General features: G+C 30.9%; 1 protein-coding gene across 2 annotated transcripts in view; it reads left to right on the forward strand.

Moving 5' to 3' along the window:
• The window catches only part of LOC117181809 (protein henna), a 28,270-nt gene extending 23,353 nt beyond the window's left edge, over window positions 1-4,917 (forward strand). The window contains exons 7-8 of one of the 2 annotated variants that reach the window (XM_033374779.1): window positions 941-1,170; window positions 4,337-4,916. In XM_033374779.1, the coding sequence (XP_033230670.1) occupies window positions 941-1,170; window positions 4,337-4,499 (393 nt within the window). In that variant the 3' untranslated portion in view covers window positions 4,500-4,916. Of the gene's footprint in view, window positions 1-940; window positions 1,171-4,336 lie in introns of both variants that reach the window. The other variant, XM_033374780.1, reaches the window with a different exon arrangement.
• The last annotated feature ends 12,155 nt before the right edge of the window (window positions 4,918-17,072 follow it).

Consider the following 17,072-nt stretch of genomic DNA (forward strand, 5'->3'; position numbering starts at 1 on the left):
ATTACAAGTTAAATAAGATTTTAGATAAAGTTTTGTTTTGTATGAAATTCGTCTCTTTCGATAAAAAAATCATTCTTTCGGATTGAAAATTTATATTTTTTTCCAGAAAACTTCTTGATTATAAATTCATCATTCTATGTTCAAAATTCGACTCTGTTTAAAAAAAAATAGTCTTTTCGATTGAAAATTCAACAAGTTGACTAAGAATTTAACTTTTTGTTTAGAAATTAATCTTTTAAGGTTAAAAATAAACATTTTTGTTAAAAATCAAAATCAAAATTCGGCTTTATGGCTTGAAAATTCAACTATTGATTGAAAATGCAACTACATATTTTTAGCTGAAGATGAATCTATTTTTTCAAAATTCTATTACTTCGTTGGAAAGTCAAACTATTTAGTTAAAAATTTAATAATTTTTTTAAAATCTATCTTCTTTAGTTAAAAAATCAACTTTTTTGTTAAAAATTGGACTTTTTGGATAGAAAATTCGTCCTTTTGGATTTAAAATTCTTCTTTTATTGTAGAAAAGTCATCTTTTTGACTTGAAAATTATACTATTTAGTTGAAAGTTTAACTATTTTGTTGAAAATTATTTCGTTTTTGTTTGAAATATTAAATATTTTGTTAATTGTTCAATTTTCTAGTGTGAAGTCAATTTTGTTGTTGAAGATTTGTTCTTTTTGTTTGAAAATTTGGGGTATAATGAGAGTGGGTATAGATTTTTGGATTATTCTAAAATTTCCGTGTTGACTTAAATAACAAGATTGTTTCGGAACTCTGGTCTGACCCATTTCGCTGATCAATCTCTCTAGCAAGCGCCCCAGGTGAAGAGCTTTAAGAATTCATAATTTAAAGCTGTGCACTATAGCTTATTTTAAATCACAGTTTCAATTTTTTGTACCTCATCTTTTTTTTACACACAAAATTATTATTTTTTCAGTGCTTCTGGTTTACTGTTGAATTCGGACTCTGTAGACAAAATGGAGAATTAAAAGCCTATGGAGCTGGATTGCTATCATCTTTTGGAGAATTGGAATATTCCTTGAGTGGAAAACCGGAATTGCGACCTTTTGAACCAGCGAAAACTGCAGTTCAGAAATATCCAATCACAGAGTATCAGCCAGTTTATTTTGTGGCGGAAGATTTCGAAGATGCGAAGGAAAAAATGATGTGAGTAATCAATTTGTACATAAATAGATCAGTACGTGCATATTTTCTTATCATAATTCTTAATATGACCAGACATATTTTGAGAGCATTTTTTTTATTTCCCTGATCAAAACATCTTCCCTTATTGCCTTATTATTCTGCAATTCTTTTCGTAATTGTCTTTTTTTTCTAATGAGGAAACTGATATGGAACTTATGAAAGAGATACGTTAATCATAACTTGTTTTTCATTCATGTTGAATCAATATTTACTGTTCAATTAATAGAACGAGTTGAAAACAGCAAATTTATGCAATTCTAAACAAAATAATTAAAAAACAATGTTCCATTCCAGGCCGGACTCACACAAAACCAGACCTTTACATCATCGATTGTTTTTAACTGGCGTCAAAAATACGAATTCGTATTTTCGCGATTTTTTACAAAAATAGGAGATTAATAGAAAAAGTAGAATTAATGTACAGATTCCATATTGATTCCAATAAAATGTATAAAATTTTCAAGAAAATAGTGAAATTGTCAAGCAAATATGATTAATTATACAAAAAAAAGTAATGAATTTTTAAAAAAAGAGTTCAGTTTACAAGCTGAAAATTTGAATGTCTTGAAAAACGGTGGATTTCTAAACCCGAAAAGATGAATTTTCAATTCAGAAGAACGAACGTTTAAACAAAAAGTTAAACTTGATAATAAAAAGATGACTTTTCAATACAAAGTTGAGTTTCGAGCCAAATAAATCAATTTTAAACCAAGTAAGTGAATTTTCAACAGTAAAAAAATAATTTTTAAGCAAAAAGTTGCATTTTCAGCTAAATGAATAAAATCTAAAAAATTTGACGACTTTTTGACGAAATAGTTGAATTTTCAACCTACAAAGATAATAAGTTATATTTTCAACCGTATTGTTAATCTATCAAGTCAAAAAGATGAATTTTCTATTCTAAAAGACGAATGCTAAAAAGAAACAGTTAAATTTTTGAGCCAATAATTAAATTTCCAACAAATGCGGTGGAATTTTGAACAAAATAATTAAATTTATAACAAAAATGTTATAAGTTGAGATTTAAACAAAAAAAAGATTTTAATTTAAAATTAAGAACACATAAATTCAATTAAAAAAAGATGAATTTTGAACAAAATAGTCAAATCTCAAAACTATAAAGACTTAACTCCAAACATAAACAGTTATATTTTTAACCATTTAGTTGATTTTGCAGCCCAAAAAGATGAATTTTCTATCCAAAAAGACTAATGCTAAAAACAGTTAAATTTTTAAGCAAAATATCTCAACAAAATATTCGAATTTTTTAACAAAGTAATTAAATTTACAAACAAAAATGATAATAGTTGATACTAAAACCAAAAAAATATTTTAATTTCAAATCAGGAACATTTAAATTCAACTGAAAAATACGAATTTTTACCAAAATAGCTTAATCAACAGCTAATAACATTTGTTTATTAAAGTATGAAGTTTCAAACCAAGAAGGAGAATTCGCTGGAAAAAATTTAATTTTCAACCAAAAAGTTAATTTTTAGCTAAAGAGTTAGTTTTCGGTAAAATAGTTTAATTTTTACAATAATAATAATAATAGAATTCTAAAAAAAATCCAAAGAATAGTTGAATTTGTAAGCCAATAAACGAATATTCTAAAAAAAACCTAATTTTCTAAAAAAAAGTACATTTTAAACGAAATGGTTTGATATTAAACTGAAAACGATTCATTTCAAGCCAAAAATGAAATATCTAAATTTGCAGTTAAAAATATTGATTTTCAGAAAATTTTTTTTAAAATTTACTCTAAAAATGATCAATTACTAACAAACAAACCAAAAATAATAATAGAACACCTCCCCTGATTTTTTTTATAACTCCTTTTTTATGCGTTAAAATATCTTTTCAGAGAAAAAATTAATAAAACCGACGTGCTTTACATAAATTCATTAAAAATATATATTTAGTAAACGAAATACATTTTTTTACTTTATCTAAATATCATTGTCTGCGATTATTTATATTATTATTTATTTTGGATTTAGATAATTTATTCAATAATTTTTTATTCTACCAGGTTGTTTATTAAAAATTTATATGGTATGAAAATAAGCAGAAAAAATATTTGATAATTCTCTATTTCGTAAAATAACTCGTAAATAATATAGTTAAACCTATTCGCTAATACATGAAAAACAAATTTTAAGTGAAATCATTGGCAATCTAAATTTTATATGCTAAGAAAATAATCAGCTAAAGTTTTTAAAAAATCGATAATTCAGGTCTGATTCATACGCACCTGAAACTTTTATTTGGCTTTCATTTTACTAGATAATATTTTTGTTTGAGATTCGAGACTATTTTATGTGCGAAAATTTTCTGAACCCCTTACAGGGCACTCTTCCGTAAAATTACGTAAAAAGCATACTGGGTATAAGGAACCCAAGGGTATTCAATCGTGTGCTATGCCGCCGGTATTGAAAAGTTTTTTACAAGAAAATTAATTAATAATGTTTAATCTATCTAGTTTTAGGAGAAAAAGATTTCATAACAGTTTTTGAAACTTCAAGTACTTAAAAAAATCCTTTTTTGAAAAAGAAAATTAAAAAAATGACTTCTCTCACTCTAAAACTCATAACTTTTTAAGTTTTTGATATTTTTACTTAAAATTTCACCTGGATACTTCCGAGATACGGTGCTTCAAAAATAAAATTATTTTTATAGTGTTCGTTCCAAAAAAGGTATTTATTCTGAAAAATAATAGATTCAATTTATTGAAAAACAAAACACCGTATTTTGCGCGATTTAACTATTTTATTGATCTTAAACTGAGTATTAAGATAATAAAAATGAAAATGATGTGAAAATGATATAGATAAATAGGTTTTCATGCGATTTGTTAACCTGGGGCCATATGTTCTATTTTCTTGAATTTGGTACTTTCTCTTAAAACACAAATAAGTCGCTGGGTCTGTTAGACCCAGTGTGCCCTTTAAGGGTTAAAAATTTATAAAAAATTTCTTTTTCAATTCTCGGCTGAGTAAAAAAGTCCTAAATGTACTTTTGGCACACTATTAAATAGATTTTTTTAGGAAATTTCTTTATTTTTTTAAATTTCTTGAAAGAAAAATATTGTTTATAAATATTTTAAATTTATTTTGTTGAATTTCAGAAAATTCACCCAAACGATTCCAAGGAAGTTTGGTGTCCGATACGATGCTTACACTCAGAGCATTAGCATAATTGATAGCAAGTATCAGGTGGAAGATTTGGTCCACAATGTTAACCAAGAAGTTCAGATTTTGATGGATGCTCTCAGAAAATTAAAGAATTAAAGAATATGTTGAAGTCTTGTCTCTTTAAAAATGAGGAATTCTTCATTTTAAATTAAATAATGATTGTGCGTGTGTGTATTAGGGTGATTCATTTTAATAGGCAAAAAAATAATTCTATAATCTGAACATACACACTTGCCTAAGTTGTGCATTTTAGTCAACAAAGTTTTCAACAACAAAAAAATGATTTAGAGGTTTCCTTTTTGAGTTCTTTTCATTAATCTATTTTACTTTATTTTCTTAATGATTTGAAAATACGTTGATTAAATTCTTGTAGATATAGAATTATCCACTTTTACATAATCATCCTTGTACATCATTTAATACAAATTTTTAAATTAATTTTGAAGCAAAATAAGAATATTATCTTACTTCTAAATTAGAAAAAGATACTTATTACAGAAAAATGTCAAAGAAGTAAGAAAATTTTTTTTTCATTAAAAATGAGTTAAAAAATTTAAATTAAATTATTTAGAATGATTTTGGTATAAAAGCGTATTACAAAATAACAATATAATAAAAAAAATATATTTAAAAAAATAGACAAAAAGAGAAAAAAAAATTGTAATTAGTTCCTTCAATTTTTTGTTTATCTGGTGACTTAAAAGGTACAACTTACGCGTTTAGATTTGGAAATAATTTTACTTAATCACTCTAATGTGTATGAATAAGCCGGCGATGCGGAAATGATATTTAAAATTTTCAATATAAGACACATATGTTAATTTTATTTCATAAATTATAGAAATGATTGTACATAATTTATCAATAAAATATTATATTATATATAAATTATTGAATGTTATCCGTTAATTTAGCCTTTGACATTTAATACAAATGTTTCAATTTTTCACAAACTAATTCCATGTTTAACCAAATATTTCAATTTTTAAACAATTTCTTTAATATGCAAACTACAAAGATGCAGTTTCTCGTTGAATATTTAACTCAAAAAATTAAATTATTAATACAAAAGTTACTTTCCAACCAAATTTTCCACCCAAGATGACGAATTTTTAACCGCTTAGTTTAATTTTCAATGAAAAAAGATACATTTATTCAACTATAAATGGAACCTTTAAGTTTTTAGTTTGAAAAACAATTATCAAGAAAAAAGAAGGAATTTTAAATCTGTTGAATTGAACTAAAAAAGACTTTTTAGGAAAGTAACAAAATTTGCAAACAGAAATATGAATTTACCATACAAAGAAGATAAACTGCCTATCCTAAAAGACAATTTTTTCGAAAAAATGGTTGAATTTTAAACAAAATGTCATTTTTTAAACAAAGAATACTTAAATACAACCAAAAAACATTACATTTTCTACTTAATTGTTGAATTTGTAATTCAAAAAGATGAATGATTTACCAAGCAGATGAATTCTAAAACCGAAAATATGATTTTCCACCAAAAGTTTATTTCCTACCAAATTAGTTAATTATCCAAAGAAATACTTCAGTTTTTCCCAAATAGTAAAATTTTCTACAAAATTGTTGCCGATACTTTAAACAAAAATATTTCAATTTATTTTTACTTAATCTTCAATCAAAGCAGAATAATTTTCAACTAAATAGTTACACTTTTGCTGAAAATAATCAATTTTCTACAAAGAATACTAATTTTCTAACGAAATAGGTGAAGTTTTAACGAACTACATACAGTTAGCACTAAATAGTTAAATATCAAAAATAAAAAAAAATTCAAAAAAAAATGGAATAGTTCCATTTTCAGTCGAAAAAATGACTTTTCAGCTAATGAAATTAAGAAACCATGAGACAAATTTTCAACTAAAATGATGAAGTTGACAAAAATTAATTTTTAACAAAAGAGTTCAAATTGAAACAAGTAATTGAATTCTCAAGCAAAAGTATCATTTTTGAATTAAGAAGATTAATTTGTATAAAAAGGACGAATTTTCAACTAAAGTGGATAAATTTTCAACATAATAATTTTGTGTTAAATTTTATATTAAATATTAATAATTTTAATTAAATTTGGAACCAAATATGAGTTTTTTCAGCAGAAGTGATGAATTTTAAACTATAAATATATTGGTCAATTAAAAAGAAACGACTTTTAACTAAATATCGTATAATAATTTTTGTAATCTAAATGAATAATTATGAAAAAATGCACGAGAATTATACAAATTATGTAACTTTTGATTTCAAACAAGAAAAAAATGCATAAAAAATATATTTGATAAATAACAGTTTATTTACATTTAACTCCAAAGACAAACTTATATTTTACAAAACATTTTTTAATAGATTCATTTTTTGAAATAACATATAATATTTCAGCTGATTTATATACATATAGAAGTTAATTGCAGAATATTTCTGAAAAAATTTCAGTTTTGAATATTGTTTCTTTTGATCGAGACTTGGATTATTTTAAATTGAAGGAAATAGCAAGTAAAGGCGAAATTCTCAAAATAAAGGGCTATATTTTATTAATAAAATATATAGGCATTCTGTGCCCTCCCCCGGTACTCAATTCCCTATAGAAAATGATGTAACTTTGTTTAAAAAAATTAATTAACATGATAATAAATTTTATTGGCAATAAAAATAATTAAGGACATTTAGATAGAAAATGATATATTTATAAAAAAAAAACAAGAAAAAAAATTAAGAAGAATTATTCGAAACAAACCAAAAGTAATATAACGATCAAATTTTAACACGCATTTAAATATTGACATTCAAGTTTAAAAGATCAAAATAAAGAAAAAGAAAGAGAAAGTAGTGAAAAATGTAAATCTCTTTCCTCTTTTTTCTCGCTCTTGCCTCTTATTATTTTAATTTTTTAATTTTCACTACAACTGATCCTGCTTTGCACATTTTTTATGAAAAAACTCGAAATCGCAATTAGTATTAAAGTACAAATTGAGCACGAGTAGTAGAAAGTAATATAAGAAATGACGTTTTTATAGCAATTAAAGAATTAAAATGCAACAAATTATATTGGCAATAAAAGAAAATTAAAATTCCATTTTAGCACACAGTATGGGTGGGAGTAAATCAGCGTGGAGAAGTGTTTAAGATGCTGCACTGGAACGTATCAGGGTTGAAGAAGAAATATGAGCATTTCTGGAGGTATATTTAGGAATTTGATGTGATTAGACTGGTAGAGACGTGGGTAGTGAGGAAGGAATGGGATAGAGTAGAATGAAAGTTGCCAGGGGGTATAAGTGGAGGCTACAGGAGGCGGTGAAAGTAAAGAGGAAAGTAATGGCTAGTGGGGAAATTATAACAGGGGTTAGGGATGGAGTAGAGGAAGAAGTTCATGGAAAGGGAGAAGGGGAGGGCGTGCAAATGAGGGCTGTAAAGTAAGTAGGGGTAACGTAAAAGTTTGTGACTGTGTACAATAAGGATAGGATGAAAAGGATTAAAAAAGCAAAGGAATAAAGAAAGTGGGACGAGATAGAGAAATTCGCAGTGGAAGGAAGGGTGGAATTAGACCATGAGCCATTAAGTTTGTGAATACAGGGGTAGCTGGCGAAAGGTAGGGTGGGGAAGAAGGGTCGTTCGGGGAGAGGGTGTCATAAACGAGAGAGGCGATAGAGAAGCATCAGGAGTAGTTGAGCAACGCAAGCTTCGAGGGGGAGTCGGTGGACGAGATATCGGAGGATCTAAAAGAGAAAGTGAAAGATTGTGTGCAAAAGAAGGTATTTTGGAAGAAGAAGAAAGGAATGGCGAGGATAGGGAATGTAATATGATGAAGAGGAAGGTGAAGAGAAGTATAGGAAGTGGAAGGAATGAACCGCGAAAAGGGAGGAATACGTAGAAATGAGGAAGTAATTTAGGGTGATGAGTAAGAAGAAAGAGCTGGAAAAGAAAAAAGAAGTTGAAGAGGAGTTGAGAAGTTTTAAGACAGAAAGGGACGCGAGGAAGATAATTAATAGGTTTAGGAAACGTAGGGTGGCGAAAAGTGAGAAGATAAAGAGCGACGAATGGAGGAAATTTTTTAAGGATTCATTTCAAGGGTCAGATACACTGAGAAACGATTAATAGGTTTAGGAAACGTAGGGTGGTGAAAAGCGTGAAGATAAAGAGCGACGAATGAAGGCAATTTTTTAAGGATTTATTTCAGGAGTCAGATACATGGAAAAACGATATGGGGATTAAAAGAACGAGGGAGGTAGATGGAGAGGAGCTGAATGACGAAGAGATAGAGAAGCGGATAAGAAAGTTGAAAAAATCTAAAGCAGCAAGGCTGGTCGGGCTAGAGAACGAAGTGTGGCTATTTGGCACACAAGAGGTAAGATAGAGGCTGAAGAGAGTAGTGAAAAAAGTTTGGAGGGGGGAATTTCCAAGAGAGTGGAGGGAGGGGGTGATCATACTACTCTATAAGAAAGGAGATAGGTAGGGACAGGAAAATTATAGACGAATTACGCTAAAGAATACTGCGTACAAAATATACGCGATGGTGTTGGCAGATAGGCTGCGCAAAGATGTTGAGGGGAAAGGAATATTCCCGGGGACGCAGGCGGGTTTTAGGGAGGGAAGGAGTACTATTTACAATATTTACGTCTTGCAGCACGTGGTGGATAGTGAACTAACAAAAAGGATGCCAAAGTGTACGAATTTTTTGTAGATCTAAAGGGCGCGATCCCTTCTGTGAATGAGGGGAGGTTGTGGGACGCAATGGAAGAGAGAGAAGTGAAAAGGGGTCTGATCGAGTGGGTAAGGGAAGTATATCAGGAAACGAAAGATAGGGTGAGTGGAGGGGAGGGAATCTCTGAGATATTCTAGATGGATAGGAGGTTGAGGCAAGGGTGCCCGCTTAGCCCAACGCTTTTTTCAAATTTGATTACGGATATCGAAAGTAAGCTAGCGGCCGGCGTGGTAGGAGTAGTTAGGGTAGGAGGAGTCAGGATGTGGTCTTTCGCATATCCAAATGACATAGTGCTGCTAGCAAAGAGCAAGGAGGCTTTAAAGGAGATGATGAAAAGATTGACAAGATACTTGGACAAAAATAGATTAGAGTTAATTTCGGAAAAGTCGAAGGTTATGGTGTTCAGGAAAGGAGGTGGGAGAGATAAGGGAGGGTAGTGGAAGTTGAAGGGAAAAGCGTTACAGAAGGTGAAAGAGTTCGTGTATCTAGGCTTCCTGTTTCGGAGGATACAGGATAAGTATGTACAGTGGACACTGGGGTTGGCAAGGAATACGCCAAATTATATTGTCATGGTCATGGTGTGGGAAGGAAAACAGATGTAGGGGTGGGAAGCTGGACGTGAAAAGGGAAAGGTATTTCAGAACAAATGGATTGCAGATGGATGAAGTGAGAAGTATGCAAGAGGAAGGAAGGAAAGCATATGAGTTGGTTCAAAAGAATGACATAGAGAAAGAGAAGGCAGAAGGAGAGGAGAGGAGAGAATAGGAGAGTCAAGGTTTAACGGGAATTATGTGTGGATTATGCCAAGGGAGAAAGCGCAATATTTGTGTGAAAAAGGAGAGCCAGGAAGTCAGGAACTTATATCGAGAATAAAATGCGGTTGCATGGAGAGTTATAATAGGTTCTGGCTTTTTAGAGAGAAGAGAATTTGTGAATTGTGGGAGAAAGAGGATGCAAAAGTTCAGCACTGGCTGAAGAAATGTAAAGAGGTGGAAAGGAGTGTGATAAGCATGGAGGTATTTTTGCATAAAAGGGGGGGCAGTAGCATGGGTAAAGGGGGTGTTGGGTAAGATGGAGAAGAAGAGAAAGAAGGAGGAAGTGGAATGGAGAATGAAAGATTGTAAAAAGGAGAGGAAATAGGTGTAAGAAAACTGTAAATATTGTAAATAGTAGTTGAGTATTAGGGTCTAGCCGCGGAAGCAGAGGCTAGCAATGCGAGGCTTACCGAGAAAAAAGCGACATGCGTGCGAGGTGAAGCGAGTCGCAGCGAGGAATGTTAGGATATAGAAGATAGCGGATTAGATATAAGGTGTGGATGGATGTTAATTTTTAAGAGATAGTTGCAAGAAAACTCTGTAAAAAAATGGAAGTGTAAGCAACTCAACTTTTTAAGGTCAGCAGGCCGAAAAATAAACGTTTATCTATCTACTTTATATTCCAACATCTGAATAAGCAGTCCCAGACCGAGGTACTGGAATAAACATAATATAGATTTGATAGATTTGTAAATAATGCAGAAAACTTCGCTTTTTCGATAGTATCGAGTGCGAAGCACGATACACGTGATGAGAATGTGTTCGTTAAAGTCGAAAGAGCTTTAACAAAAGAGAATTCACAATAGCAAAATGTTAGTTATCGATTCTTTGACCTTCAATTTTGAAAGGCCTTGGTGGAAATGTGGCTTAAATAAAAAGACCGAGAGTATGCCTGCTCGTGGTCAGATTTGTTAAAAGTTGGAATTGTCAAAAAGGTGATTTAAGATTAGCGAAAAATCGGTACTAGTTATAATAAACGTGTTACCAGTGGAAAAAGCTATAATTGTAACTTAATTATTATCATTATTCAGTCATTATTATTTAGAGGCAATCTCAATTTGTTTCAAGCAAATAATGGTATCAAGAATTTCATCTCAATGACAAGGTCTCCTAAGTTACTATAAGATTTTTGAATAAATCATTGATGTTTTGTAAACATCGAAAAATCGATGATTTTCTTCCGATACATCAATGACATCGATGTAGATCATTTTTGAAATTGATGTTTGGCAAAATTGATGTTTCACTTTCGATGTCCCATCATTACTTCTCGTTCGTGTTTCCTATTTGAGATCCATTCGTTGCTTGGGTGTTCACCTCGTCGTCTCGCGTTTCATGTCAAGGTCAGTACCTGTCTGGGTACTCATGAAAAGGCACAGTGAGAAAAGATTAAGTTACTGTAATAACCGTAGAATTGTTTCAAGAAATTAAATATTTAAGATATTGGAAAAAAATGTAAGCACATCTTTGGGTTTTTCAATCAAAAATTCTTGACGGCCTCACAAATTTGAATGTGTACTTACCAAAATTCAGGTGTTAAAAATTCATAAGATGCGGGGATTATTTGTAAAATTCCAGATCAAGAATTTCGTGAATTCTGTTACAGAAGAAAGTGATGTGTCAATTTTTTCTATGAGCTACAATGATCTAGACAAAGTCGCCCGAAAATTTTTATATTTCGATTTTAATCCAGGAAGTGATTGTCGTGAGTGATTTCTTGGATATTAGCGCACCAAGTGTCATTAAGAAAATTTGGATTTATTGTCTTTTGGTAACACATCAGATTTGACAAATTAAAGTCCAAGAAAAAACATTTTTCCAGAGGAAAACCTAGAGTATAAAATAAAATTTTAAAAGGAATGCATTAAAATTAATTATTTTTTTAACTTCGTGAAACTGATTATATTTTTATAAGAATCATTTTCTTTTTAAGGGGTCGTTCCATTCTTAGAGTGGAATATACTCATGAGGAAATTAAAGTATGAGGCACTGTTTTTAAAAATCTAATTAAAGAATATTTATTATTTATTATTTAATATAATTTTTAAAAGGTACTAATTCAATAAGAGGCTATCTAAAATCAACGTTAAGAAACTTATTTCATAATATTTTTATTTTCATAAGTTTTGTAATGAATCAAGAATAATCAAAAATATTAAAATATTAGACTTTATAGCCCAAAATTCCAGCTCTTAGAATTGAAAAAAAATGCGATTTTTCACAAGAAAAGGAAAATAAATTCTTCAAAACAAAATTAATGCAGATATATATTGAATTTAATGTGACATTTTTTATATTCCTTAGATTTCAATTTAAAGTATTTTGCATTTTCGACCAATTAGTTGAATTTTCAGCAAAAAAAGATTTTTTAATTGAAGAGATGAATTTTAAATCCTAAAAAACAAATTTAAAAAACTGCTAATTTTCAACCAAGCAGTTACATCAACAAACAAATAGATTAAATTTCCAGGAAAATAGACGAATCTTCGAAAAAGGCTAGTATGGGGATCCGTAAGATGCATGATTCTGAACCCCTTGGTAGGTACGAGAGTACGCTTGTCATCGTAACCTTATTGTTAAAAAAAATGAACATTTAAATATACAGTTGAAAAAGGTATTTTCAATCAAAAGAGCGAAGAGATAAATTTTCAACTAAAATTACTAATATTAAAAAATTAAAAATGAATTTTCAACAAAATAGTTCGACATTCCACTGAGTAGTTGAATTTTACAACGAAAAGATAATCTTTAACTAAAAAATGATTTTTTAACAAAGGGGTTCAACTTTGAATCAAGTTTAAAACCCCCTGTTAAAAAACCACAGTTTTTGGCAATTTTACTGTCGGAAGACTAAGCGAGCGCATCTAAATCTACTTATACAAATGCAGAATAATAACTAGTTGAAAATCTTTACGTTTCTAATCTAGGTGACTTCCGTTTCCTTTTTTCTTTACTTTCACTTCCCTTCTATCTCATTCTCATTTTGCCATTTTTCCACTTTCATTATTTCTCATTCGCCTTGCTAGCCCGCTCCAACCCTTTCATCCACTCTTCTCCAAATCCATCCTCCCGTAGCAACTTTACCACATTCTCTTTCCAGCTTTCCACATCTTCCATTCCTCTCCTACATCCTTTCCATACGTGCTCCTATGTTTCCTCCTACCATTCGCATATTCTGTACTTTCTGCTATCTTCATTTTCCTAATACATCCCCACCCGTATCTCCTTTTCTGAACTAAATCTTGCTATACTGGTGCATCTTCTTTCAACCATCCCTTCTCTAAATACTCCGGTACTCCTGCCATTTTTATCATCTTATACCATTTATTAGATTTTATTTCCTCAATCATTTCCTATTCTTCCATTAATTATCTTTCCCTCTCCCTTGTCTTAAATTCTTCAGAGCTTACTCCATTTTCATCTCATATATCTCTTTTACTAAAGAAGTCACTCCTTTCTTATTCCCATCTTGTAAGTGCCCTCTTACCACTTTGGTACCTAATTTATTTCTTTGTGCTTATTTTCTAACCATATACCCCGGTATACTCCAGTCTACCCCTAGCGTCCACCTTATATACCTTTCTTAAAGATTCTCAATCTCTTTCCTTTCCTTCCATCCCCATATCTTCGCTCCATAACCTAATACTGACCATACCATCATATCAAATAGCCTCATTCTCCTCCTCCAATTATTCTTGAACCTTTCTTTCCCTATTCTCCATACCTGTTTAATTATTCCTGCTGATTTTTTTATCCTTTCTCTTATATGAACTCCATGATCTTCATTCGCTTGCAAGGTATGTCCCAAATATTTAAATTACCTTACTTCATCTTACTTTACTCCCTTCCATCTTCCAGTCCATTCTTTCTTTCTCCCCCCTCCTTTTCTAAACTGTGTTATCATTGTCTTTTCTGCATTTAAATTTAACTTTTTACCATTTAAGTATTTCTCCAATAAAGTGATTAGGCCCTTCATCCCTTCTTCATCCTCTGCCATCAACACTATATCGTTTGCGCACGCCAACGTATATATATTTTCCGCTACCATCCTAACTCCTCCCCATCCCTTTCTCTTAATTTCTTCTTCTAGATCTCAGATTAATAAATTAAATAAAGGTGGACTCAGAGGACAATCTTGCCTGACTACTCTCACTAACCAGAAACTGTCTCCTACTTACTATCCTGCTTTTACCCTGCTTTTTGTCTCTCTGAAACTTTCCAATAATCTTTTTATTAAGCCCTTTCGTATAAGCTTTTTCACCATAACTTTTTTTATCTCAACTCTGTCGAAGGAGTTTATTGCTATCATTGTCCCGTTCGGCCTTTTAATCCTTTTATTTATGAGATAATTTAGAACATATATCTATCACACCTATTCCTTTTCTAAACCCTGTCTGATTCGATGGCTCTATATTTTTTTCCTCAAAATCATTTTTTAATTTCTCCAACAAAACAGTGACATATATTTTATATAATGATGGCATCAAAAATCACAGCTCTGTAATCTATAACCTCCTTGCCTTTACGTTTCTTCGCTATGGGTACCTCTTTCTCATGTCTTTCTCTACCATATTTTCCTTCTTTCCTAGCTTTTCTCTCTAAACCTTCTAGAAAATCCATAAAATATTTTTTCGATCATACGATTTCAATATCCTGTTTTACTCTTTCTCCCTCTCTCTCTCTATTAGTTGCCTTTTAGACCTCTTCTTCCGTCATTGCCTTATTTGCCTCTTCCTTAAACCTTTTATTCTCTTCCTCTTTCTTTTCATCACACTACTCAGTATACTCCTTTTTTTTATTCTATATTCTTCTCCACTACTTTTTTCTTTTCTTCATTTTCTTTATTCCTTTCTGACCTTCTTCTTTTTCTCTTTACACTCCTCATCCCACCCACCTGCGTTCCCTTTTTTACTAACTTTCTTTTTTCTTGTGCAATCTAATCCTATTTTTATTTCGCCAATCTTTTTGTCCATCTCCTCGTCCACATTTTCCTCTCCCATTTTGGAATTTCTGACCATTTCTCTAAATTGTTCTTTTCCTTACATTGAGCAATACCCTTTTCCTGCTCTTTTTACCTGTGCTTCCTTTTTATCCATATTGCTATTACTTTTTTCTTATCATACCTAATTTCCCTCCTCTTATTTAACCTTGCGTTCTCCACTATCCCCCTTATTTCCTTCATTTTCCTTCACTACTCTTATCCCCCTCTCATGATTTTCCCTTACTTTTTCGACACTCAACCTCTCATTTCTTCTGCGCTACCTTCCCTCATTTTCCCGTATTACCTATACTTTTATTGGCTTTTTTATTTACCCTACTTCCTCCTCCTAATTTCCACTTACTTCCTTACATATCCTATTTGCCATTGATTTCCACTCACTTTTCCTAAATCGCCTCCCCTATTACCCCGCCTTTAATTTTTCTAATTTCTTCTATTTCTAACCCCTTATTTTCCCTACTTCACCTATCCTTAATTTATCTAGTTTACCATACTTTCCCTTTCCTTATTTTTCCTCACCCCGTATATCCACTTACCTCATTTCTCCCTATTGGCAAAAGTTAAAAATAGAAAGGGTTTTGTTCTCGCAGCTACAAAACTCTAATAATGGCAAACGTTCTTATGAAATTATTTTTTTAAATTGAAAATGGAATTATTTTATATTGCACGGAATTAACAATAAGACCAGTTCCTGATGCTTTGGCAGCTCGACATTTTTTGGCAGGACTTGATTTTAGAGTTTTTCACGCGGCCCCATTTATAAGGTATGACTGTATTAAACATTTTTCAGCGAAACCAGATTTGTGCCATGAAATTTTTGGTCACACTCCATTATTTCCGGATCCAGAGTTTGCCCAGTTTATACAAGAAATAGGTTTGGCTTCCCTATAGATGTCAGGTGCAGAAAAAAATTCAAGGTATGTATCTAAGGGTGTCTTATGAAATAATTTCTTTTAGATTTTCTAAAACCTTGAATCAGGAATTTCTTTCTTCAAGTTTACTGAATGTTTTTTTTTGAACCTAAGAAATTTTTTTGTAAATAAAATATCCAGCTGAAACTTTGGAAAATGTATTAGAGTACATTTAAGTACGTTTAGGTACTGCATTTTGGTAGGAACTTCAGTGAAACTTATTACATCTTTCTTCTAAACCTCGACATTTTTTGAACGTTTGAACTTTTTTTATACATAAAATATCGGTCTCAAACTTTGAGAAATGCAAAAGCCGAGAGAAAACTACGTTTAAGTACAAATCTTAATAATAAAAGATGTAAAAAAAATATTTCAACTATCAACTCCATCGGCATCAGCCGGTAACGTTTTACACGAAAATACGAACCCTGGCGGCCACTAGACGAGGCTCTAGAGGGTTCGTATTTTCGTGTACAACGTTACCGACTGATGCCGATGGAATGGAATTGATAGTGGAATTTTTTTCACATCTTTTATTATTAAGTTTTGTACTTAAACGTAGTTTTCTTTCGGCTCTTGTATTTCTCAAAGTTTGAGACTAATATTTTATGTATAAAAAAATGTCGAACGTTCAAAAAATGTCGAGGTTTAGAAAAAAGATGAAATAATTTTCAGTGAAGTTCCTAGCAAAATGCAGTACCAAAACGTACTTTATTGTACTCTAATAAATTTTCCAAAGTTTCAGCTCGATATTTTATTCACAAAAAAAGTTCTTAGGTTCAAAAAAATATTCAGGGAACTGAAAAAGTGAGGTCGGTAATATAGGTATTTAGCTGTGTCACATGCCTTTAATGACAAAATAACCTCCTATTTTTGCAAGATTAAAAAAATATATTTAGAAGTTGCTATGGATGTTTTTATGTGAAAAATTCTACTTCATAAAATTTTCATTTCTACATTTTTGACTGTTCCATCTTCTCCTCGGATTTCTTACTGCTTGAAAACAATGTCAGGGTGTCCCTTGAAGTTGAGACTTTATTATAAAGTTAAGATTAGAAGCTCAGATGCATGCCTCAAAATTTAAAAAATCTTCTTGGAAACGATTTCTACTATTTGAAACAAATGTACAGTCTGTCAAGTTAAAGCGTGGGTGGCTTTACTCGCAGTCGGTAAGGTGTATCGATATGATTTTGGTGTCAAAATATTAAGAAGAGCTCCCTCTTT

The sequence above is a fragment of the Belonocnema kinseyi genome, chromosome 10, assembly GCF_010883055.1.
Source record: "Belonocnema kinseyi isolate 2016_QV_RU_SX_M_011 chromosome 10, B_treatae_v1, whole genome shotgun sequence".
Taxonomy (NCBI): Eukaryota; Metazoa; Arthropoda; class Insecta; order Hymenoptera; family Cynipidae; genus Belonocnema; species Belonocnema kinseyi.